This window comes from Carassius gibelio, chromosome A22 (assembly GCF_023724105.1).
Source record: "Carassius gibelio isolate Cgi1373 ecotype wild population from Czech Republic chromosome A22, carGib1.2-hapl.c, whole genome shotgun sequence".
NCBI lineage: Eukaryota > Metazoa > Chordata > Actinopteri > Cypriniformes > Cyprinidae > Carassius > Carassius gibelio.
Genome location: NC_068392.1, coordinates 14,247,765 through 14,271,584, shown reverse-complemented (window position 1 = coordinate 14,271,584; position 23,820 = coordinate 14,247,765). Strand labels below are relative to the sequence as shown.

General features: G+C 35.7%; 1 protein-coding gene across 2 annotated transcripts; it reads left to right on the top strand.

Annotated features, from left to right (window-relative positions):
• The first annotated feature begins 1,267 nt into the window (after nucleotides 1-1,267).
• Nucleotides 1,268-23,351, top strand: LOC127942506 (myelin-oligodendrocyte glycoprotein-like). 2 transcript variants are annotated; one of them, XM_052538228.1, is made up of 4 exons: nucleotides 1,268-1,402; nucleotides 19,426-19,466; nucleotides 19,575-19,895; nucleotides 20,942-23,351. In XM_052538228.1, exons 1-4 carry the CDS (start codon nucleotides 1,392-1,394, stop codon nucleotides 21,058-21,060), a joined length of 492 nt encoding a protein of 163 aa, XP_052394188.1. In that variant the 5' UTR covers nucleotides 1,268-1,391; the 3' UTR covers nucleotides 21,061-23,351. The 2 variants fall into 2 exon arrangements, with proteins under 2 accessions (XP_052394188.1, XP_052394189.1); XM_052538229.1 differs by lacking the exon at nucleotides 1,268-1,402 and adding an exon at nucleotides 18,495-18,795.
• Nucleotides 23,352-23,820: the final 469 nt, after the last annotated feature.

Genomic DNA, 23,820 nt, shown 5'->3' with positions numbered 1-23,820 from the left:
ATGTGCGAGGTTCTTCTTCTTCGTCTGCAGTTTGGCGGTTGTCTGGTAAATAAACGCCATCTAGAGCACAGCAGGAATTACAGCATTCGATCAAAGCACCTGTAAATTCTGAGAAATAATAAGCATCGGTTGCTTATCCGTTTTTTATGTAATGGAATAACATGCAAACAGGTGTTCTATTATGCCTTTTCACTTTTTCAGTTTTAGTTAGACTATAGTGTTGCTGTTTGAGCATAGAAAAAGATCTGTAAAGTTACAAAGCTCAAAGTCCAATTCAAAAGAAGATATTTTATTTAACAGAAAGCAAAAAAAAAAAAAAAAAAAAAAAAAAAAAACCTACAACGAACGACGGTTTGAACTATAATACATATTTTCCGGGATTTGTGATATTTCAACGAAAGGAACGAGACCTGGTTGGGCTGCACTAGAGAAGGCAACGTATTACAATCATAGAAGGTTACAATCATCCGGGTTTGAAACTCGCTCAAATTTTGACGCAGTATTTAGGTATTTACACTGAAGCTCACAGGTGGCTATGGTAAGGGGCGTGTCATTTCCTGACCAGGCGCTGAGTGCTGTCAATCACAGTACACACTGGCCCAGCTAACCAGTCACAGCACGTTTCGTATTTCAGAAGGCGGGACTTCATATGATACAGGTCAGTTCATGCCAGACTGGGGAGAGAGGTGTAGCCTAATAATGTAAAATATGTGAAAAATAATGCTTTTAGAACAACCTGGTATAAGAGCCAGTACAAGTAGCCTACACCGCGAAAACAAAATCAAGACCTTGTAAAAGAGCATAATAGCCCTTTAATGAGACTTATGAATATTATTATTTATAATATTCCGTAGCCTATTCTTCTTTATCCATTTTCAGATTTTAATTAGTTTAACCAGGGCTGCGTTCAGCATCGACAAAACGTTGCGCACCGTTTTGAACTTGAACATGCCCCAGATGTTAGGTGTTTTTAACAAATAAGATCCATGTAAAAACCAGCACGGTCTAAAATTTGTCATGCAGCTTTATATCAATAATAACAAAACATGGTTGGAAACAGGTGATTTATTGATTAATTTTTATGATCGTTTTTGCAGTAGCCTATATGTATTGTGTTGGTCGTAAACACCTACTCGTTGAAAAATTTTGAAATAATGCAAATAACAAACACATGAGCATTATTTGCTGTAGCCTACTTATTCTTTTAATCGAACGTTTTATTATTTATTTTGCACAATATAATATAACAACAGATCTGAACTGCGCATGTTCAGATGGGTACCCAGTCCACAATGCAAATTCAGGACAAGCTTCATTGTTATCTTTAAGCCGAATTTTCTGCTTAACTCCTCCAATAACTGTCCGTTTATCGTCATGTAAATCTGTCGATCATGCTCAAAAGGTACGTTGTGCGGAATCTGTCGTCGTCTAGCAATAACGTTAGACACAGACAGTTAACTTTATTGTTCTCTGGCCTGTAGCTGCTATCACAGGCTTTGTGTTAGCTAAGCTTCAGTCACACTATAATTATCTACAGACATATGTACATTTACGACGAGAGCGAGTCATAGATATTCTTAGGAACAGACGATTGTAATTGCCAATGAATTCGTTGAAAAACTGTCCGGTTTGTTGCGCAGGTCACCTTTAGCTTTTATTTCCAAGCTTGTCAGGCTGCTGCACATAAACAACGCGTTCATTCAAAACTAGTCAAAAATGCATCAAAGCAAATCGAGTGTCATTGCATGTATTTACGCCTACTCTGTATTGTATTGTATTATATGCTTCATGTGTTTGTATTATATCTAACGGCAGACTGCACCTGCTGCAAGTAATTTCAGGTTAATGCATCATATTTTTTATGTAATCATGTTACATAGAGCAATAATCTGCTTTAAATGATTTATAATAATTCAAATATGCCTTTGTCCATTAGTGGAAATGTAATGTAGCCTATGTTAATGTATAGCTCATTTAAAGCAGCCCATAGTTTCTTCCCTTAATGTATGGAAGCATATGGGTAGCAATATTCAATTTGGGTTGTAATATGCAAAATGACAATGCAATATGTAAAATGACATTGCATTTCTGTATTTACATTTACATTTTCCAATACATTTGTGCAACGTTTGGTGTAAAATGAAAATTAAATTACATAATTTTAATTTGCCATTTCATACACCAGTTTTAATATGTAAAATGAATACTAATTTTAACACTTTATAAGTACACTCAAAAAAATAACTCATTGGACAAACTCAATTAAATTGAGGGCAGGATTTCCACCCAATAAATATGCTTAGACCCAACTCATAAAACATCTAATTCATGCAATGAAATGTAATCAAGATGGTCCAACTCAATTTTGACCAAATAGTTAAGATGAAATGGATACATTTATAAAATTTGTTTTATGCTTCTTAAACTTAAAACATTTAATTGAAAAATAAATTAGGAAATCCTTCTTTTTGCACCCCATAAAGACAAGAGACAAATCTTGATTGAGATTTTTATTTAGATGTCTTAATGTGAAAAGTACTTATAAAAATGCAAGCACACATTTTAAAGCTTTTTTTTTTTCCAGCCTTTGTAGCACATGAAGAGTTTATGGAATTCTAAAGTCAAAAACTTGACTCTAAAATAAACTTCAGAATCATATAATCCTATGCATAATGGCTTGTCTTAAAGGGATAGTTCACCCAAATATTAAAAATTATGTAATTAATAACTCACCCTCATGTCGTTCCAAACCAGTAAGACCTCTGTTCATCTTCGGAACACAGTTTAAGATATTTTAGATTTAGTCCGAGAGCTCTCAGTCCCTCCATTGAAGCTGTGTGTACGGTATACTGTCCATGTCCAGAAAGGTAAGAAAAAGATCATCAAAGTAGTCCATGTGAAATTTGCAGGGCCTGTTTCACTAAGGAGGTTTAACCAACTCTGAGTTTAAAATTGAACTCTGAGTTGTCTTACCCTGAGATGTGAAACTCTGAGTTTTCGGTTAAAAAACAGCTGAAATGAGTTGGTTTAATCAACTCTAAATTGACTGACTTTGAGTTAAGCGCATGCACCACAACTATAAAAACCCATTATCGATGGAGCGCTGATATTACGATTCACCATGGCAACAGATCCCGCCAAAAAGCTGTCTGCATACTTCAGACTCAATACAAATGCAATTCTTCTCAGTGTTATAATATCACAGGTGATAACTGGCAGAATGTTAGATTAATGAACTAATAGCTAATCATTTAATGGTATCTCATGAGCAAAAAATATATACGGTATATAATAATAATAGTAATAATATTAATAATAATATTTTAAGTGCATTTTTCTTATTTTACAAATGATCTGCCAATAGAGTAAGAAAAATAAGGCAGTGGCTATTTACACTGTGTAATTAACATACTTTCTTAGCAATAGATCCTACAGTAGGCTAAGTGCAAGTAGCTCTAGATGCTATTTACAGAAAAAAATATACAGTGAAAATTATGATATATTCCATTTACTGTGTAAAAGTAGCAGTTCTCTGCAACAGGCTAAGTATAAATAATAATTAGATGCTAGTTATTCTTTTTACTGGCAAATATATTTGTACCTCAGTATTGTTATACATTACCAGGATTCAATAATAACATATTGAAAATTATTATATTTATTACAATTATAAATAGTTGTATCATTATTAAACACTCGTAAGGCACTTTACTTCCACTTTTAGAACATTTTGTTCATTTTATTGAAAATGAATTTGAATGTTACATGATGGGAAAAGTGAGAAGAACGAGCTCTGCAAAAGCCGGACTCTAACCCAATAAATCACGTTACAAGCTAGTTTTCCATGCACAAAACATTACTGCCTACACCATTGAAGCCGTTATTCACATGTGTCGTATTTAACATAATGTGTCGATGGAGGGCGGAGCTACAGTAGATTTGCACTTAGTAATATACACTCAGAAAAATGTTGTTTTCCATTTGCATTAAGATTATTTTTATGACCACACTGGCATATCAGAAGAAAACCTGCTCCTGACCAGGTTAGGTTCATAGAGAAAGTTACCATGGTAACTGTCTCTGAGTACAAGTTAGCTCTCTTTCAGAAACAGGCTTGACTTACCCTGCTTTCTCGGGTTTGACAAACCTCCCATTCTGAAACAGAAAACCTAGAGTTTACCTCATTTCAGGGTTAACATATTCAGAGTATTCACTTAACCTCATTTGTGAAATGGGCCCCTGAAAATGGAAAACTTTAACTAAAATTAAAAATATATTAATAATAAGATACATGTAAAACGCAGCACAATAATTACAAAACATGGTTGGAAACAGGTTAGTGTTAATGGTTTATTGTTTTATTTTTATTATCGTTTTTGCAGTATGTAAGGTTATGAACTGTGCTGTTCTTAGATGAAGGTAAGCACGTACATGAAAATTGTTGAAATAATGCAAATAACAAACACACTAGCATTATGTACACAACTTATGCTGTAGCCTACTTGCTTTTAATCAAATGTTTTATTTTACACTAGATAGGCTAATATAACAGAACAAATCTGAACTGCGCATGTTCAGGTGCGTACTATCCTGTCCACTAGTGATTGGAAGTTCGGTTCTTTTCCGGGAACCGGTTCTTTCGGACGGTTCAATTCAATAAACCGGTTGAAAAACCATAGACCGTAAAAGAAATGGACACAGCGACCCCATTGGATTCAACAGAGACAAGTGAAGTCAATTAGAAGCACACACTTCCTGGGGGTCGGGCGTACTGCGCAGACTTAAACTGAGCTTGATGACGTAGATGTCACGTGAGCAACCTGTAAGTCTTCTAATCGCTGTGCCAAGAGAAATCTGAATCACCCACCGAATCTTGCAGAGATCTTGGACCGGTTCTTTACGCTCAACGTGATGACGTCATTGGCAATGACGTAATGCCGTCAAGTCTATCAAACATTTAACAGTATTACAGTATTTAACAGTATCATCAGCTCCTCTGGCTCGGCTCAGTGTTCATCTTCAGTTCTCTTTTCACAGCAGTTCAGTCAGTGTACTGTTTGAGTAAATGAATTACTCTGGGATATTGGTTTATTTTAACTCAAAGGGAGTGTCAGCCACATTAAAAAAGTTAACAGCTAAATTGTGGATTAATGCGTATTGGAAAGGCGATCCGTTTAAAACGATTCAGTTCGATTTGGTGAACTGGTTCAAAAAGATCCGGTTACATAGAATTATTCGTTCGCAAACCGGATATCACTAAACTGCTTTGTTTTGAACTCTCGAAAGAGAAGACAATGCTGAATAAAGTCTTAGTTTTTGCTATTTTTGGACCAAAATGTATTTTCGATGCTAACAAATTCTAACTGACCCTCTGATGTCACATGGACTACTTTGATGATGTTTTTCTTACCTTTCTGGACATGAACAGTATACCGTACACACAGTTTCAATGAAGGGACTGAGAGCTCTCGGACTAAATCTAAAATATCTTAAACTGTGCTCCAAAGATAAACGGAGGTCTTACGGGCTTTGAACAACATGAGGGTGAGTTATTAATAACATAATTATGATTTTTCGATGAACTAACCCTTTTAAGTCTTGTGTGTCTTTCTGCTTCACGCTGAATAACGCATGCGCAGTATAATCAGCTCCTCGGTTCTCAAATCGGACGCGTCAGACAGAAACGGTTTTCAGTTCAGTGTACTGATGATCCAAAAACCGATGCAACTGGTTCTTGACTCGAGAACAAGAATCGCTCTAACCGCCATGCTGCAGTTCAGTATCACCAGCTGCTCTACTCGTGTTCATGTTCTGTTTACTACAAACTCAATTTGTGAATGTGTCATCATTAACTATAAATACAGTACAGATATTTCATAAATCATCCCTTATTCCTATTAAACATAGTCTTTAGAGTCTTAATTATTGTCCAACTTCCCTGAAAATCCCTAACATAATTAAAAAAAAAATTCAAAATATACAGATCAGATGCATTCATCTTAAAAAAAAAAATAGTTATTTATCACACTTTCCGATGTTTAACAAAATACTTGAAAAATTACACGCATGTGCAGTATCATCATTTCTCAAATCGGACGCGTCCGACATAAACAATTCTCAGTTCAGTTTACTGGTGATCCGAAAACCGATGCCACCGGTTGTTGACTCGAGCAAGTACACCCAGCTGATTGAGGCGGGGCTGCACCTGGGGCGGGCTTGCACGTGCAGTCCCGCCCCACACCTACTCTGATTGGTTCAATCATCTTTCAAAGACATACATGATAGATAGAGTCGGCATCTAGTCATAGCTGGGGGCGTGTCGGAGTCGGCGTGGGTGAAAACACTGCGAACATCATGTGTATTTGAATGACAAAAATGCACATATTGAGCACTCATTCCCAGAGACATGTAGAACAATTTTAGTCTCTTTTAACTTTAATATTCATATACACTAGTCCATATCGATATTTGATTAATTTTACAGCCTAATGTATATGTATTAATTCAAAAATAGCCAAATTCCGTGATGTTCTGCTTTATACAGCAAGTTCTATTTTTAACTGGATTCCGCGTTTCAATCGTTTAGCAAACACAGACGGGGTGAATTTATGAATGAAAGTGTAAAAGTTCTGACACAAAACTAAGTTGTTACGTGTCCACACGCTTTTTTAAGTGGGTTTTTGTTCGACACTAGACTAACTTAACATAGTTTTGCTTCAGGTAGAATGATAAGGCTAATTATATATGCATTCCACTTTCTGAAACAACCTTACACAGTTTTGATAATGTTAATAATGAACATGATGTTAATATAGCCTGCCTGTGATGAAATGCAGACTGCACACATACACATGCTTAGTCTTGGGATTACACAACTTCCCTTGATCATCCTCACATTTTGTCATCCTTTCCGGCTCTGTATGTTTATTAGGAAGGATGTAGAACTTCAATTAATAATTTGTCAGTTTCTTGGAGGTACAGAAAACGACACAGCAACTCTTCGGCGTGATTGCCTTGGCGCCAATTGAAATACACGGGACAATGTTTTCCCCCACGGGCTAAATTCACATCACGTGATGGGGCGTTCCCGGGGGCGTTCCCAGACCAACCGTCTGTATCTATAGGAAAATGCATAGTTGGTGTAGATGGAGAATGCAGTTTAAAAAGCTAAAAACGCCGTACAGTTTTACAAAGCCTTTACTATAATGCAGTTTTTTATTGTTAACTTGACTCACTAATGTCTGATTTATTGAATCAAGAGATGTTAGCTGCTGCAAGTTTACTCTTCTTGACCAGATTAATTCACAAATGAATAATTGGGACATTCTAAAACCATGCTTAACGTGAAAGTACTTTAATTTTTGGAAAAAGACTTAAACATAGCCTGAACCAAATTATAGATGAAGAACAATCTGGCTTTATGTCCAAAAGACACATAAGCAATAACGTACGTTTAATTTTAGACATGATAGATTACAGTGACCTCCTTCCAAATGCTAGCTTCATACTATTCATAGACTTTTATAATAGTCAGCTGCAAATATGTCTTGACCCCAAAAAAATTCTAACAAAACCCTTCTCAGTGGTTTACAGTAGTATCAAATGTACTTAAAAACATACTAAAAGTTTACCAAAGTTTGACTCCAAGAAAGGCCCCGTTTTTCAAAATGGCTGCCGCCAGGTCCTTAAAATGACCATTACTCCTTTGTATTCCTCCTAGACCAGAAATATTGGTGCCTGATACATGTTTTTGCCATGTGATATTATAACTAGCATATTTGCATGATAGATAAGTGATTACAAGTCCAATTATAAATTAAAGCAATTGGCTACAAGCATATTTATGGGGAAAATATGTACAATTTCCCTTAAGTACATGCAGGTACATGTAAAAATAAATAGAATATCATGGAAATGTTATTTATTTTTTGTAATTTAATTTAAAAAAGCTAACAAAATAATAGCAGTACAATGTGACTAACCAGAATAATCAAGGTTTTTAGTATATTTTTTATTGCTACGTGGCAAACAAGTTACCAGTAGGTTCAGTAGATTGTCAGAAAACAAACAAGACCTAGCATTCATGATATGCACGCTCTTAAGGCTGTGCAATTGGGCAATTAGTTGAAAGGGGTGTGTTCAAAAAAATAGCAGTGTCTACCTTTGACTGTACAAACTCAAAACTATTTTGTACAAACATTTTTTTTTTCTGGGATTTAGCAATCCTGTGAATCACTAAACTAATATTTAGTTGTATGACCACAGTTTTTTAAAACTGCTTGACATCTGTGTGGCATGGAGTCAACCAACTTGTGGCACCTCTCAGCTGTTATTCCACTCCATGATTCTTTAACAACATTCCACAATTCATTCACATTTCTTGGTTTTGCTTCAGAAACAGCATTTTTGATATCACCCCACAAGTTCTCAATTGGATTAAGGTCTGGAGATTGGGCTGGCCACTCCATAACATTAATTTTGTTGGTTTGGAACCAAGACTTTGCCCATTTACTAGTGTGTTTTGGGTCATTGTCTTGTTGAAACAACCATTTCAAGGGCATGTCCTCTTCAGCATAGGGCAACATGACCTCTTCAAGTATTTTAACATATGCAAACTGATCCATGATCCCTGGTATGCGATAAATAGGCCCAACACCATAGTAGGAGAAACATGCCTATATCATGATGCTTGCACCTCCATGCTTCACTGTCTTCACTGTGTACTGTGGCTTGAATTCAGAGTTTGGGGGTCGTCTCACAAACTGCCTGTGGCCCTTGGACCCAAAAAGAACAATTTTACTCTCATCAGTCCACAAAATGTTCCTCCATTTCTCTTTAGGCCAGTTGATGTGTTCTTTGGCAAATTGTAACCTCTTCTGCACATGCCTTTTTTTTAACAGAGGGACTTTGCGGGGGATTCTTGAAAATAGATTAGCTTCACACAGACGTCTTCTAACTGTCACAGTACTTACAGGTAACTCCAGACTGTCTTTGCCATTCTGGTTATTCTTCTATCCATTTTGATGGTTGTCTTCCGTTTTCTTCCACGTCTCTCTGGTTTTGCTCTCCATTTTAAGGCATTGGAGATCATTTTAGCTGAACAGCCTATCATTTTTTGCACCTCTTTATAGGTTTTCCCCTCTCTAATCAACTTTTTAATCAAAGTACGCTGTTCTTCTGAACAATGTCTTGAACGACCCATTTTCCTCAGCTTTCAAATGCATGTTCAACAAGTGTTGGCTTCATCCTTAAATAGGGGCCACCTGATTCACACCTGTTTCTTCACAAAATTGATGACCTCAGTGATTGAATGCCACACTGCTATTTTTTTGAACACACCCCTTTCAACTAATTCAACTAATTGCCCAATTGCACAGCCTTAAGAGCGTGCATATCATGAATGCTGGGTCTCATTTGTTTTCTGAGAATCTACTGAACCTACTGGTAACTTGTTTGCCACGTAGCAATAAAAAAATATACGAAAAACCTTGATTATTCTGGTTAGTCACATTGTACTGCTATTATTTTGAACAATACTGTATATTCTACATTTATTGCAAATGCACAAACTGAAATATGTAAAGTGTTTTTGTTTGAGTTCTGATGGTTACGACTTACAGCTTCAGTATCTCAAAAAATTAGAATATTTTCTCAAAGATCAATCAAAAAAAGATTTACAAAACAGAAATGTTCAAGATCTCCAAAGTAGGTTTAATTTTGCTATCAATACTTGGTTAGGGCTCCTTTTGCAATTACTGTCTTTGGTACTGCAGGTTGCTTTGATGGGGCCTTCGGCTCCTCTCTATTGTTTTTCAGATGTTACTTATCTTCCTCTTCACAATACCCCATAGATTCTATGTGAGGTTCAGGTCTGTGAGGTTGAGTTGGCTGGCCAATCAAGCACAATAATATCATGGTCAGCAAATCACTATGGGTAGGTTGTGAGGGTTTTGCACTTTGTTTTATGTTTTGTTTCTTGTGTCTAGTATCAGCACATGGCTTTGTTAATTGTTTTCTCGGCCATGTGCTCCTTTATCCCCTCCTCCTTGTTTCCTGTTTACCGCACCCCCTCGTCAGCCTGGTCAGTCTTATTGTGCTCAACTGTCCCTTATGTATTTTCCTCCTAATTTATAGTGCCCCTTACCCTTTTTTGTTTGCTGGTTCATGGTCATTCACACCTGTCTCTGTATGTGGCTAAATACGCGCCCGTGTCTCCTTGTCTGGTTGGTCTTGTGCCCTTGTCTAGTCCTTGTAGTTCTATGTTTTTGTCTTGCTCCTTATTTTAGTAATTTTTTTGTTCTTGCTTTTGGCTTTTATTTGTAACATTTATTTGGCTTTTCTAGTCTTGATTCTTGTTGGTTAAACTGGTAATTTCTTATCTTGTTACTTAACCTTTTATTAGTTCATTGGCTTATGTCTTTCCTTGTCTTGAGTTTAATTTGTGTTTTTGTGGAGCTTTGTCCTGTCTAGTTTTGTGTTTTGAGTTCCTGACCTGTCCCCGTGTGTCCTGCCTTGTTTCTACCTACCTGGCACTTGGTCTGTCTCAGAGTCAGTGGTTAACAAGTGTCTGAGATCTGCTCTACGGTGCCTTGTGTGGTCTTCTCCATCAGCCTGGTTTTACTGCCCCCTCTGTTGCCAAGTATTCTGCCAGTTGTTTCCTGAAGCTTTCCCAGTGGCCTCTCCTAGCTGTTCCTGTTAACTGTTATCCTGTTGTGTTATCTATTGTTCAGTTCACTACCCTTTTGTATCAGTCTGTTTTGTCAATAAAACCTTATTACCTCCCAATTAAATTGGGTCCTCCCTCCTAGATCCCTGACATAGGTGCTAAATTTCTGCTGCAAAATTAAATCAGCATCTCCATTAAGCTTGTCAGCAGATGGAAGCATAAAGTGCTACAAAATCTCCTGGTAGATGGCTGCATTGACTTTGGACTTGATAAAACATAATGAACCAACACCAGCAGACATCACGACACTCAAATCATCATTGACTTCAGAAACTTCACACTGGACTTTGGATTCTGTCCCTCTCCAGTCTTCCTCCAGACCTTGAATTCCAAATGAAATGCAAAATTAACTTTCATTTGAAAAGAGGACTGTGAACCACTGAGCAACAGTCCAGTTCTATTTCTCCTTATCCCAGGTGAAATGCTTCTGATATTTTTTATTTTTTTTTGGTTCAGGAGTGGCTTGGTTTTAGGAATGTGACAGCTGTAGCCCTTTTCTTGAAGATGTCTGAGCTTGATGACTCTTGATGCACTGACTCCGGCTTCAGCCCACTCCTTGTGAAGCTCTCCCAAGTTCTTGAATCTGCTTTTCCTGACAATCTTCCCAAGGCTGAAGTCATCCCTGTTGCTTATGCCCCTTTTCCTACCACACTTTTTCCTTCCAGTCAACTTTCTATAAATATATTTTGACACAGCACTCTGTGAACAGCCAGCCCTTTCAGCAATGACCTTCTGTGGCTTAACCTCCTAGTGGAGGGTTATGATGATTGTCTTCTGGACAACAGTCAAGTCAGTAGTCTTTCCCATAATTGTGGTTGCATGTTCTGAACTAGCCAAGGAGGTACCCAGTATTTCTACTCATAATTAATAAAACTCAAAATGTAATATTACATTTTTTTGAGATACTGATTTTTTTATTTTCCTAAGCTGTAAGTCGTAACAAACAGAATTAAAACAAAAAAAAAACAAAAGTTTACTTTTTTAAATTAAATTACAAAAAATAAAGAACTTTTGTTTGAGCAAAATGGTATACACTGTGCTGCCAACAACATTACAATGAGTCACGCAATATCAAATGTCAATATTCTATTCTCCCATCTTCTGAATTGCTGAAAATGGTGAATTTAGGTTTGTTGGGTTTAGTATAATGCCACCTTTATACTCTAAAACATCTATAAAGGATGCATTACATATTAATTGAACTCTGAAAAGAGTGACCATTTTAGAGGTTTCACATATAGGCCTCTGTTCGGGCGAGAAGGGTATTCCTGCACAACCGGAGGCTGCAGTTACAGGACCGCAATTCTGTGACCGCAGCTTTAGGACCCTAGTATTTTTGTGACAGCTCCACCTGCTGTACTGGATCAACACTAATTAAAGATGGACGACGTGGACAGCAGTCAGACGGTGAGTACCGATATTTAATTAAGTTTTATTTTATAACGTTTAAACGGTGCAAAGTTTAAATAGTGAGAACTTCTACCTATGAATTAATAATTAATTCCCACCAAATTAAGAATTTGTGACCTAGTTTTATAATTACTACGACATTAATTCGTGGCTATGATTTCATAAATCCTTGTTGTGTTTTAATGACGAAGTATTATAAGTGAATCTAGCCTGCACATTAATTAAACTTATCAGATGACAAGAGCATGGTTGATGTAAGGTTTGAAAGATTTACCTGCAGCTTAATGTATTAGTGTGAATACTGGCTTAATAGTCGTTGTTTTACCATATTTATGTATAAAATATATTTCATAATTAAACTGCACTGACTGCCTAGTTGCATTATGTGTTAGCCTGTTGTTTTGGCATTGTTTTGCAATGATAAATGAGGCATTTGGCAATTTTAATAGCTTGTTACAATTTGGCCTAATCTGCAGGTCTACTCCACATACAGTTATACATTGCTATCATGTGTTAGTTTCTGTCATGTTCTGCATGGCCAATATGAAGTGATTTTATGGATTCGATTAGGCTCATTGTAGGAGAGATGATTAAAAAAGGCACTAGGGATATATTCATGATCTCAAAATATTCTAACAAGTACACTCTCTCTTTTTCAAGATAGATATAACAATCCAAAAAGGGAAATCCCTGCCCGAATTGAAGAGATGCACCACATGCTGCAAGGACTTTCACTTTTCATATACATATTCCAGTTGAATATGTTAAACAAATGTCTCTTATTTATCTCTCTGTCTCTCGCTCTCTCTTTCTCTAGAGTTGAAGCCTACAGCCATTCTATCCATGCAGCAACTGATGGAAAAGGGGTTCACTTTGGTGCTGTTGTGATGTTGTCGCAAAAATTACACACACACACATATATATATATATATATATATATATACATATATATATATATATATATATATATATATATACAGTACAGACCAAAAGTTTTGTTCTCATTCAAATAGTTTTCTTTATTTTCATGACTATGAAAATTGTAGATTCACACTGAAGGCATCAAAACTATGAATTAACACATGTGGAAATATATATGGAATTATATACATAACAAAAAAGTGTGAAACAACTGAAAATATGTCATATTGTAGGTTCTTCAAAGTAGCCACCTTTTGCTTTCATTACTGCTTTGCACACTCTTGGCATTCTCTTGATGAGCTTCAAGAGGTAGTCACCTGAAATGGTCTTCCAACAGTCTTGAAGGAGTTCCCCGAGAGATGCTTAGCACTTGTTGGCCATTTTGCCTTCAGTCTGCGGTCCAGCTCACCCCTAAACCATCTCGATTGGGTTCAGGTCCGGTGACTGTGGAGGCCAGGTCATCTGGCACAGCTCCCCATCACTCTCCTTCTTGGTCAAATAGCCCTTGATGCCTTCAGTGTGACTCTACAATTTTCATAGTCATGAAAATAAAGAAAACTCTTTGAATGAGAAGGTGTGTCCAAACTTTTGGTCTGTACTGTGTGTGTATAAATATATGTATATAAATAAACATTCTTGAATCATTCTTGTGTCTTGTCTTGCCTCTCAACAACTTTTAAAATATTGGCAGTAATTTAGTGACTCCTTACGCTGATTCCAACTTTAACTTACATGATAATGAGCTAATTCACCTTAAGTAGGTTAATCAATATACTGTATAATTCAAGAGACTAAGACTTTTAAGGTTCTTAATTTTTTACAATTGTTTTAAAATTGATACAAAATTGATATTTCATTTATATTTTGTGTAAATTCATGTTTAAATTTAAAATTGTGACTCAAAGCACACTTAGTAATTAACCACATCACATTAACCTTGATGTGAATCAAAAATCACATTTAATAAAAAAATGCTACTGAGATTAATATATTGATGCTATATACAAAGTAACGTGACTGCAAACTAAACCAACGGTACTAGAACTGCGGTCCTGAAACTGCAGCCATCGCTATATCGTCCAGTATGGTAGGTGGCGCTGTCAGGAAAAACTAGGGTCCTAGAACAGCGGCCCAGATCTGCGGTCCTGAATCTGCAGCCTCCGGTTGTGCAGGAACATACTATTGGTTCGGGCTAATACAGGGTTGTTTATGATCAAAGTTATGATCAAAGTTATACAACTCCGATTTAAGTTACTTTTGGGTGCAATAACGTTTACATCAAATGTAAAGTCTGTGTTTAAGCAAAACAAGTTACATGACATAGGCTAAATTGTTTATATCTCTGGTTCACACCAAACAATGATAAAACCTTACAGTATTCTCACAAAATCATGTATTCCATAAGTATGTAATCATGTCAGTGCAATTTAGACAAGTCCAATGGATTCACAGACCCAGAAAACATGGGGTTAGACACCAAGATTACTTGACTAAGTCAAATAATGAAGGAGTTAGGATATTTTAAGGGCTCCCATGCCCATCTTGGACGCCATCTTTAAAATTACACCTTTCTAGTGGTCAAACTTTGGTAAACTTTTACTATGTTATTAAGGACACCTAATACTTACAAAAAACAGATGAGAAACCTTTTGTTAGAATTTTTTTAGGGTTAGGTGTTTTATTTTCATATATGCAGCCGTCTATAAAGCTTTTGACACCATCGAGCATAACTTTATATTAAAATCTATTTCCTTTTTTGGTTTTGGTAACTGTTTTCATAAGGCAATTCAAACCTTATATAATGGATGTTCTAGTTCTGTTAAACTGAAAACGGGAACATCAGAAAGATTTAGTATATCACGTGGTATTAGACAAGGCTGCCCGTTGTCTCCATTTTTTAGGGCCGGGACTCGATTAAAAAAAATAATCTAATTAATTAGAGGCTTTGTAATTAATCGAAATTAATCGCATTTTAATCGCATATAAATATTTGACCTGAGAACAGTGAGAAGTAATTTTTTTCACATGGATTTATAGTATACCATTGAATAATGACTGAATACATAAGCTTAAGCAACAAAATATTGTTTATTTTTGTTCAACCAAGTCTAGCAGACCAGTGCAATTTTTGCCATGAAGTGTAATAATAGCATATTTAGAAACAATTTAGAAATATTACATTTCAGAAATTCAGGAAGCTTATAGGTGCTGGAACCTTCTGTAAAGTGTTTTTTAAGTAAAACACAATACTGTCAATTACATTCAGAACATTGGAAACACTGACTATTAGAAAACATCTCTCGGTTGCTTCAGAGGCCATAACATACTAATTCCAACTCTCAATAACCTTGGCCAAAACAATAAAGAGTTCAACATAAACTGTTGCACCAACAAAATAATACATAGTTCAACATAAAGTGTAAAGTCCACGCTAGCTGCTATATGTTTTGCGTTGAGGTGATACTTGAGGCTCGATGTGCTGCAGTGATATGTGAACGCTAGTTGGTGCTCCAGTATAATCGGTCCGCTGAAACTCATCCAGTGAGAAACGTTCCGCGGTGCAAAAATAAGTTATTAAAAACGAAGGATTTTTTTTTTTTCTGTAATAAATTAATCTTAGTTAACGCGTTATTTTTTGTGTAATTAATTAATCTCAATTAACGCGTTAAAGTCCCGGCCCTACCATTTTTGTTTCTTTTAGTTGCTCAAACAATGGATACACACATAAAAATGTCTCCCTTTTCAGGAATTAATGCTGTTGGTAAAAAGTTTAAAATATGCCAACTTGCAGATGACAAAGCCGTCTTTTTAAGTGACCGAAACCAAATTGGGACTGCAGTAAATAGTATAAAAAAATGTTGTGATGTATCAGGGTTGGTAATGAACATGAATAAATCAGTTTTGTTCCCCCTGAAAAATTGCAATCTGGCCAATTTTGATGGAATACCAATTAATGAAAAAGTGACATATCTTGGAATTGTAATTTGTAAAAATAAAGAGGAATGTCATAAGGAATTTTTATCCAATTGTTAAAAAATACAATCTAAACTAAATTCATGGTTAATGAGAGACTTGTCTCTATTTGGCAGGGTCTTAATATCAAAGGCAGAAGGTATATCACGCTCTGTATATGTTGCCTTATCGCTGGATATCCCAAAAAAATACAATAAAAAAGAATTGGATAAAATACTGTATGCTTATATCTGGAGGAAAAAAACCCATTATCTCAAAAAAGATGTTATCACAGGATGTAGAGACCAAGGTGGTCTGGAAGTGCTGGATTTTCATACTATAAATAATACTTTTAAAATTAAATGGATTATAGAATTCTTGAAAAGCCCTGACAGCATCTGGAACGCTTTTCCATCATATCTGTTCAATACTCTTTGTGGCATACATTTTCTACTGAAATGTAATTTTACTATTGATAAAATTCCCGTGAAATTAGCTGACTTCCACAAACAAGCCCTTCTATCTTGGAAATTGATCTATAAACACAACTGTAATCCACATTTATTTGGAATAATAAAGAAATTCTTTATAAAAAGAAGTCTTGTCAGCCATGGTTTGATAGAGGAATTCTGTTGGTAGGACAGTTATTGAACAAAGATGGTTTACTCATGTCATATTCAGAATTTCTTCAGAACTTTAACTTCCGAGTGACACCAAGAGAATACACAGTTGTATTTGATGCAATCCCTACAGGTTTACTTCAAATTCTAAAACGCATATCATTCACAGATATTAGTTCTGAATTTAATAGAATTTTTATTGGAGATACAGACATTACAAAGAAAGAATACACCAATAAATATATTAGAAATCAAATTTCATGCTCTGTTCCACCTGCTGCAAAGTTTTTTTTTTTTGTATTCAACCATGGGTGATTTAAATTGGGAAAAGGCAAATACTACTATTTATAAATACTGTATTAATTATAAAATAAAAGAAGTCTCATTTAAAATTTTACATCAAATGTATCCTGTTAAAGATATGCTAAGAAGATTTAAAATTACATTTACATTTAATCATTTAGCAGACGCTTTTATCCAAAGCGACTTACAAATGAGAACAATAGTAGCAGTCAGACCAACAAGAGAACAACAACAGTATGCAAGTGCCATGACAAGTCTCAGTTAGTCTAGTACAGAACGCATAGCCAGGTTTTTTTTTTTTTTTTATTAAATGAAAAGACAAGAAAAGGAAAAGTGCTAGTGTTAGTTGGTTAAGTTCTGGTGAAAAAGATGAGTCTTTGGATGTTTCTTGAAAATGAGTAAAGACTTGGCTGTATGAATTGAGATTAGGAGGTCATTCCACCAGCTGGGCACAGTCCAGGAAAAGGTCAGTGAGAGTGATTTTGAACTTCTTTGGGATGGCACCACAAGGCGCCGTTCACTTGCAGAGTGCAGAGAGTAACTTCTGGAGGGCACATGAGATTTATCGAGTGAGTTTAGGTATGTTGGTGCCGTGCCAGTGGTCGTCTTGTAGGCAAGCATCAGTACCTTGAATTTGATACGAGCGGATACTGGTAGCCAGTGTAACCTGATGAGGAGAGGAGTAAGGTGAGCTCTTTGTGGCTCATCGAAGACAACCCTCGCTGCTGCATTCTGGATCAATTGCAGAGGCTTGACAGTACATGCAGGAAGAGCCAGGAGAGCATTACAATAGTCCAGTCTGGAGAGAATATGAGCTTAGACAAGAAGTTGGGTTGCTTGCTCTGACAGGAAGGGTCTAATCTTCCTAATGTTGTATAAGGCAAACCTGCAGGAACGGGTAGTTGTAGCAATGTGGTCTGTGAAGCTTAACTGATGATCCATCACAACTCCTAAGTTTCTGGCTGTCCTGGAAGGAGTTATGGTTGATGAGCCCAGTTGTATAGAGTAGTTGTGATGAAGCAACTTCATCACAAGAAGAGTCTTGTGCCTTTTGCCAATCAAATAGGGAGAATATTTTTCATTTATTTTATCACTGTACGTACAAAAATATATATATATATTATTCTGATTTGAAATATTTATACTCACTAAATTGAATGTAAACATCAGAATAAATATTTTTGATGTATTGTAATACTTTTATTTATTTGGTTTGTCCAAAAATTAATTTTTTTGTTATTCAACTGTTATCTTCGGAAAATACCATAATCACAAATGTAAATGGTCTAATTCACAACCTAGCTTTAATGTATTTCATCTGGACTTTTAAAAACATATTACAAAACAATAGAAAACATGCAAAATATGAAGGCTACAAGAACATTTAATCTCCTGAAGGAACTGAATATATTTTAATTCTCCCCTTCTATAAATTAATATGTTATTATCCTCGGGTCTCTAAATGTCTTTTTTTTTTTTTTTTTGTGTAGGTTGCACAGTATGTGTAGTGTTTTCGGTGTTTAACCTATTGCCCTGTGCATTGTTCATAATAGTGGGCGTGTTCGTTTGTTATCTGGCGCGGCTCGGTGTTCATCTTCAGTTCTCTCACAGCAGTTCAGTCAGTGTAACGTTACTGTTTGAGTAATTGAATTACTCCGGGATATTGTTTTATTCTAACTCAGAGGGAGTGTCAACCACGTTAAAAAGATTATTGGAGACGCGAATCGGACTCACATCACTACTGTCCACCATCATGCAAATTCGGGAAAAGCTTCACTGTAATATTTAAGCTGAAATTTCTGCTTTATTCCTCCAATAACTGTCCGTTTATCGTCATGTAAATTTGTCGATCATGCTCAAAAGGTACGTTGTGCGGAATCTGTCGTCATCTAGCAATAGGCCTAACGTTAGACACAGACAGTTATCTTTATTGTAACACAGGCTTTGTGTTAGCTAAGCTTCAGTCACACTATATTTATCTACAGACATATGTACATTTACGACGAGAGCGAGTCATAGGTATTCTTAGGAACAGACGATTGTAATTTCCAATGAATTCGTTGAAAAACTGTCCGGTTTGTTGTGCAGTAAGGTCACCTTTAGCTTTTATTTCCAATAATAGCTTGTCAGGCTGCTGCACATAAACAACTCGTTCATTCAAAACTCGTTGAAAATGCATGAAAGCAAATCGAGTGTCATTGCATGTATTTACGCCTATTCTGTGTACTGTATTATATGGTTCATGTGTTTGTATTATATCTAACGGCAGACTGCACCTGCTGCAAGTAATTTCAGGTTAATGCATCATATTTTTTATGTAATCATGTTACATAGAGCAAGAATCTGTTTTAAAAGATTGATAATAATCCAAATGTGCTATTTTTAAGAAACAGAAGAAACTAGTTCCCTTAGGCATATCTTTAATATTGGGAATAGTAGTTCCTCGCTGATTATTGTGTCTGTGTGACCGTTTTTGGTTTGTTTTTTTTGCAGTGTGTTGTCCGTATGTTTCTTTATACTGCTTTTGAATGGAGGTAAGCACAACAACAACAACAACAAAAAAATGTACAGATGAATCTAGTTTTTGAGTCAGCATCGCCTGTCTCTTGCTTGTTCCTGGTCTGTCTTTGCTTTCGTTTCAGCATCTGTGCAGGACACAGTTCAGGGTTTCATCGGAGATTCTGCACTTTTGCCGTGCCATCCTAAGAACGGGCAGCTTAAAGTCATCACTGCACACTGGAGATATGACGACCACAAAAATGTTTACGACATATTAGATGGCCAAGGGAAGACGAAGGAGCAGGACGCAGAATACAACGGCAGAACAGAAACATTCCCTGCAGAGTACTCGAAAGGCAACTTCTCCCTCAGGCTTGGGAATCTCCGGAAAAGTGATGAAGGGTCGTACTGCTGCTTCATGCCTGAGTCGAATGAAAGCAAATGCATAAATCTTCAAGTCACAGGTGTGATGAAATGGCTATAATTTGTTCCTAAAAATGAATGATTTATATTTAAGTGTGGTGAAGTGTGTATTTCTTTTAAATGTTAAAATATTTTGCACAGTAAGCTGTTCATAGGTTGATGTACTGAATGCTACCTGTAATAGGCCTTTTAGTGAAGAAGTGCACTATGACCGAGAAATTCAAAACAGCACGATTTGAACTAGACCCAAAAATAAAACAAAAAAATGAAAATCACAAAACAAAACAACAAATCTAATAAATGAATAATAATAATAATAATAATAATAATAATGCAAAAAAAGTTTGCCAAACAAACATAATATACAACAAAATAACAAATGCGGCTTAATTTTAAAACTAAATAACCAGTCGGACAAACAAAATAACAGATTACAGAGCAAAATGTTAAATTCCAATAAAACAAAATAAACCTGAAAAAAATGCATTTTAATACACAATAACTTGTCTGACAAACAATATATATTCTAAGACAAAATAACAAATCTGCCTAAATACATGTTAATACAAAATAAGCAGTCTGACAAGCAAAATAACAAATTCTACAACAAATCTAATTAACAAAATAACTAGTTAAAAAATAAGAAAACTATAACTAAATACATTTTTTTTTAATTATTAGTCTGAAAAATAACATAACTGACGTTGATTTATATATATATATATATATATATATATATATATATATATATATATATATATATATATAACAATTATGAAGAAAAAATTAATCTGGCAAACATTTCTAACAAACTAAAAACAATTTACATATTGTGACAGTACACAATCAAAACTAAATCTGATATCCAAATGTGAGTAAAAACTCAAGGTGAAAAACAGGAGTGGAGCGGTTTGAATATTTGGGAAACCTGTCTGGAAACAAATGATTATGCTTGCCCTTTCGTTTGATATCATTCGTGGCACAGAAATGACACACTTCACCTGTAGAGTTTGAGTGCTTTTACTGAGTGTGTACTAGCCTACATGCTAGTCTTTTTCATTCTTCTTTCATTGTTTTTATGTTTTAGAAAAACCAAGAGAAATCAAAGAGAAACACAACTCAAACGGTGGAGTTGAAACCACAGCCGGGAGGATTGTATCTCTGTTCGTTCCTCTCTTCTCTGCTGCTGTTCTGCTCTGTGTGTGAGTTCATAACAGTGAGCCTTGACGTGAGGGATATTACTATATTCAACTTATATAGTATATCCTTGGTCAGATTATAGCCACTAAACTGTTTGCACTAGCTTTAAGCATTTTATTTATTTATTTATTTAAAATAATTGTATTATTTACATTTGTTTAAATTTATTTGACACTTTGATTTGATTTAATTGTGTCTGTTGAATTTTACTTGTTCAAGCACTGGTCTGTTATGTTTACTCTGTTGTGTAAAAGTGTTCTGTAGCTCAAGTGGTAGATCATTGCGTTATCAAGCGCAAGAGGGGTTCGATTCCCCGGGAACACATGATAGGTAAAAACTGATAGCCTGAATGCACTGTAAGTCGCTTTGGATAAAAGTGTCTGCTAAATGCATAAATGTAATTTAATTGTATTCAAATTTTAATTTATGCAGCCTAAATAGTGTGAATACATTTGGTCTGTTTGAAAAAAAAAAAATGTTTGTAAAGTTCCTCTACTTAAGGAAGAACCTGACATGTGTTCAATCTGTGACATTTAGGGGTGGGCTAAATTAAAATAGACGATATCTTAATCAGTGATGGGAATAACGGCGTTATAAATAACGGCGTTAATAACGGCATTACTTTTTCCAGTAACGAGTAATCTAATTGATTACTCTTCTCATCTTAATAACGCCGTTACCGTTACTGCCAAAAAATGCGGCGCGTTACTATAACTGATGATGAAGCTGTTTTTTTTGTTTGTTTGTTTTTTCATCAGACCAACTAGATCTCTGAGCGAGAGGCAAATACTTTTTTTTACTGTTCTTCCTTGGTTAGTGGGCAGAGCACGAGACAAGCGCATAAATGCTGTCGATTGGCTGAGGTAGAGTAAAATTTCATTGTAAGCCAATCAGAGGTAGAGTTGGGCGGGTGTTCGAAAGCACGCATAGTAGTGATGGGAATTCGGCTCTTTTGACTCAGCTCACTGAAAAGAACCGGCTCTTTGGCTCACAAACGGCTCTTTAAATGACTTTGACTATAATATTTCAATTTTTATTACATAATTATTTCATTTCTATAGGCTAAATTTGAAAAAATAGAGTCGGCTCTTCAGATATGCGAGCCAGCTCCCGAAATTCAACTAAAAGAGCCGGCTCTTAGAGTCGGCTCATTCGCGAATCGCGAACGACTCCTCAAAAGCTCATTCGCGAACGAGTCGATCCATCATCACTAACGCTCATGAATTGCGAACAACCCATCATAACGCATAGTCGGACAGGACAGGACACACAAGGAACAACACAAGCCAGTCAGTCAACGAGAGACAGGTATGGCAAGGAGCCCAAATAATCCAAAAGTAGCCTTCTCTAAATGGAAGTATATACAATACTTTTTCCTTCAAGAAATTAAAGAAACAATAAAAGGAAATATCAAAAGTTCCCAAAAATCTATCGTGTTATTTGCATTGATCCACTATATAAACATAATATCTACATACATGGCATTTGATTGGAGGCTAGTCTCACTTTGTCCCACAGCAAACATTTTTTTTTAGATGTGTGTACAATGTTTCATGTTTCTGTTAATAATGTATTGTATTAATTGTCCATTTCATTATAATATTCAGATTTATCATAAATAATTGAACATGCACATGTATTTTAAGTTCCTTTAAAGAGGGGTAGAGGTGGGGTCACATTTGAGCATTTCAAATTAAATTTTACTTGAAAGTAACGCAATAGTTACTTTCTTAAGTAACTAGTTACTTTTAAAATTTGTAACTGAGTAACTAATTTAGTTACTTTTTGGAAGAAGTAACTAGTAACTGTAACTAATTACTTTTTAAAAGTAACTTGCCCAACACTGATCTTAATACTAGACCTATGTACTTCTATGTGATATGCATCTATAGTGTAGGTGTTTTGTTAATATTACATTAATACAGGAAATACATGCAAAAGTTTGCATCCATCAGTTTACCACATAGCAAACGGACTTGGCCCAAATGTGGCCTCAAGGTGGCACTGCTGGCCTAAGGTCGGCAATTGCATGTACATAAAACGCTCATTGGCTCTTGTCGGTTTCATCAGAGATTGCAACGTGACTTGTTTCTGGTGATGCATGTTTTGATTGAGAAACGCGCGCCTTGAGGGAGTGTATCCTGATAGTATTTTCAGCGTATAACAACTTAAATTATGTCCTGCTCCTCGCACTACTATATTCTGCCTGAGAGGACTGCAACTGCAATGCATCGTCATTTGGGTTACTGTGTCACTGCTCTTTGTCACATCTGTAATAAATTATTATGATTAAGTTACATGTGTCTATCTGTTACGTTTCTCTTATAGACTGTATACTTTATTCACTCACTCTTTAATGGTTGATTTGTTCTTTATAAAAATAGATAGAATAACCAAAGCAATAAGTTTTTTTATTGCACAGTTACATGATGCTTGTGTCTACATTAAAGCATGTCACAAAATGAAAAATTGCGATCATAGTAATATACAAGGTAATAATATGAAATATTAAAATTCCCAGACAGCAATATACAGTAGTGGTTGGTGTCTGGGCTGGGTCTGGGCTATATCAGAATCTGAATGAGCTTTATTGCCAGGTATGTTTACACATACGATGAATTTGTTTTCGTGACAGAAGCTCCACAGTACAACAGAATGACAGCGACAGAACATAAAACACATAATAAAAGAATAAAAAATACAAATGAGGCTCAGGTGTGGCTCAGATTTGGGGATTCTGGTTTAGTTAAGGCTGAAAGTTGGCAC

Coding starts and splice junctions, on each gene's coding strand:
- LOC127942506 (XM_052538228.1), top strand. Junction 19,467..19,574: donor TATACTGCTTTTGAATGGAG/GTAAGCACAACA, acceptor CTTTCGTTTCAG/CATCTGTGCAGGACACAGTT. Junction 19,896..20,941: donor CATAAATCTTCAAGTCACAG/GTGTGATGAAAT, acceptor TTTATGTTTTAG/AAAAACCAAGAGAAATCAAA.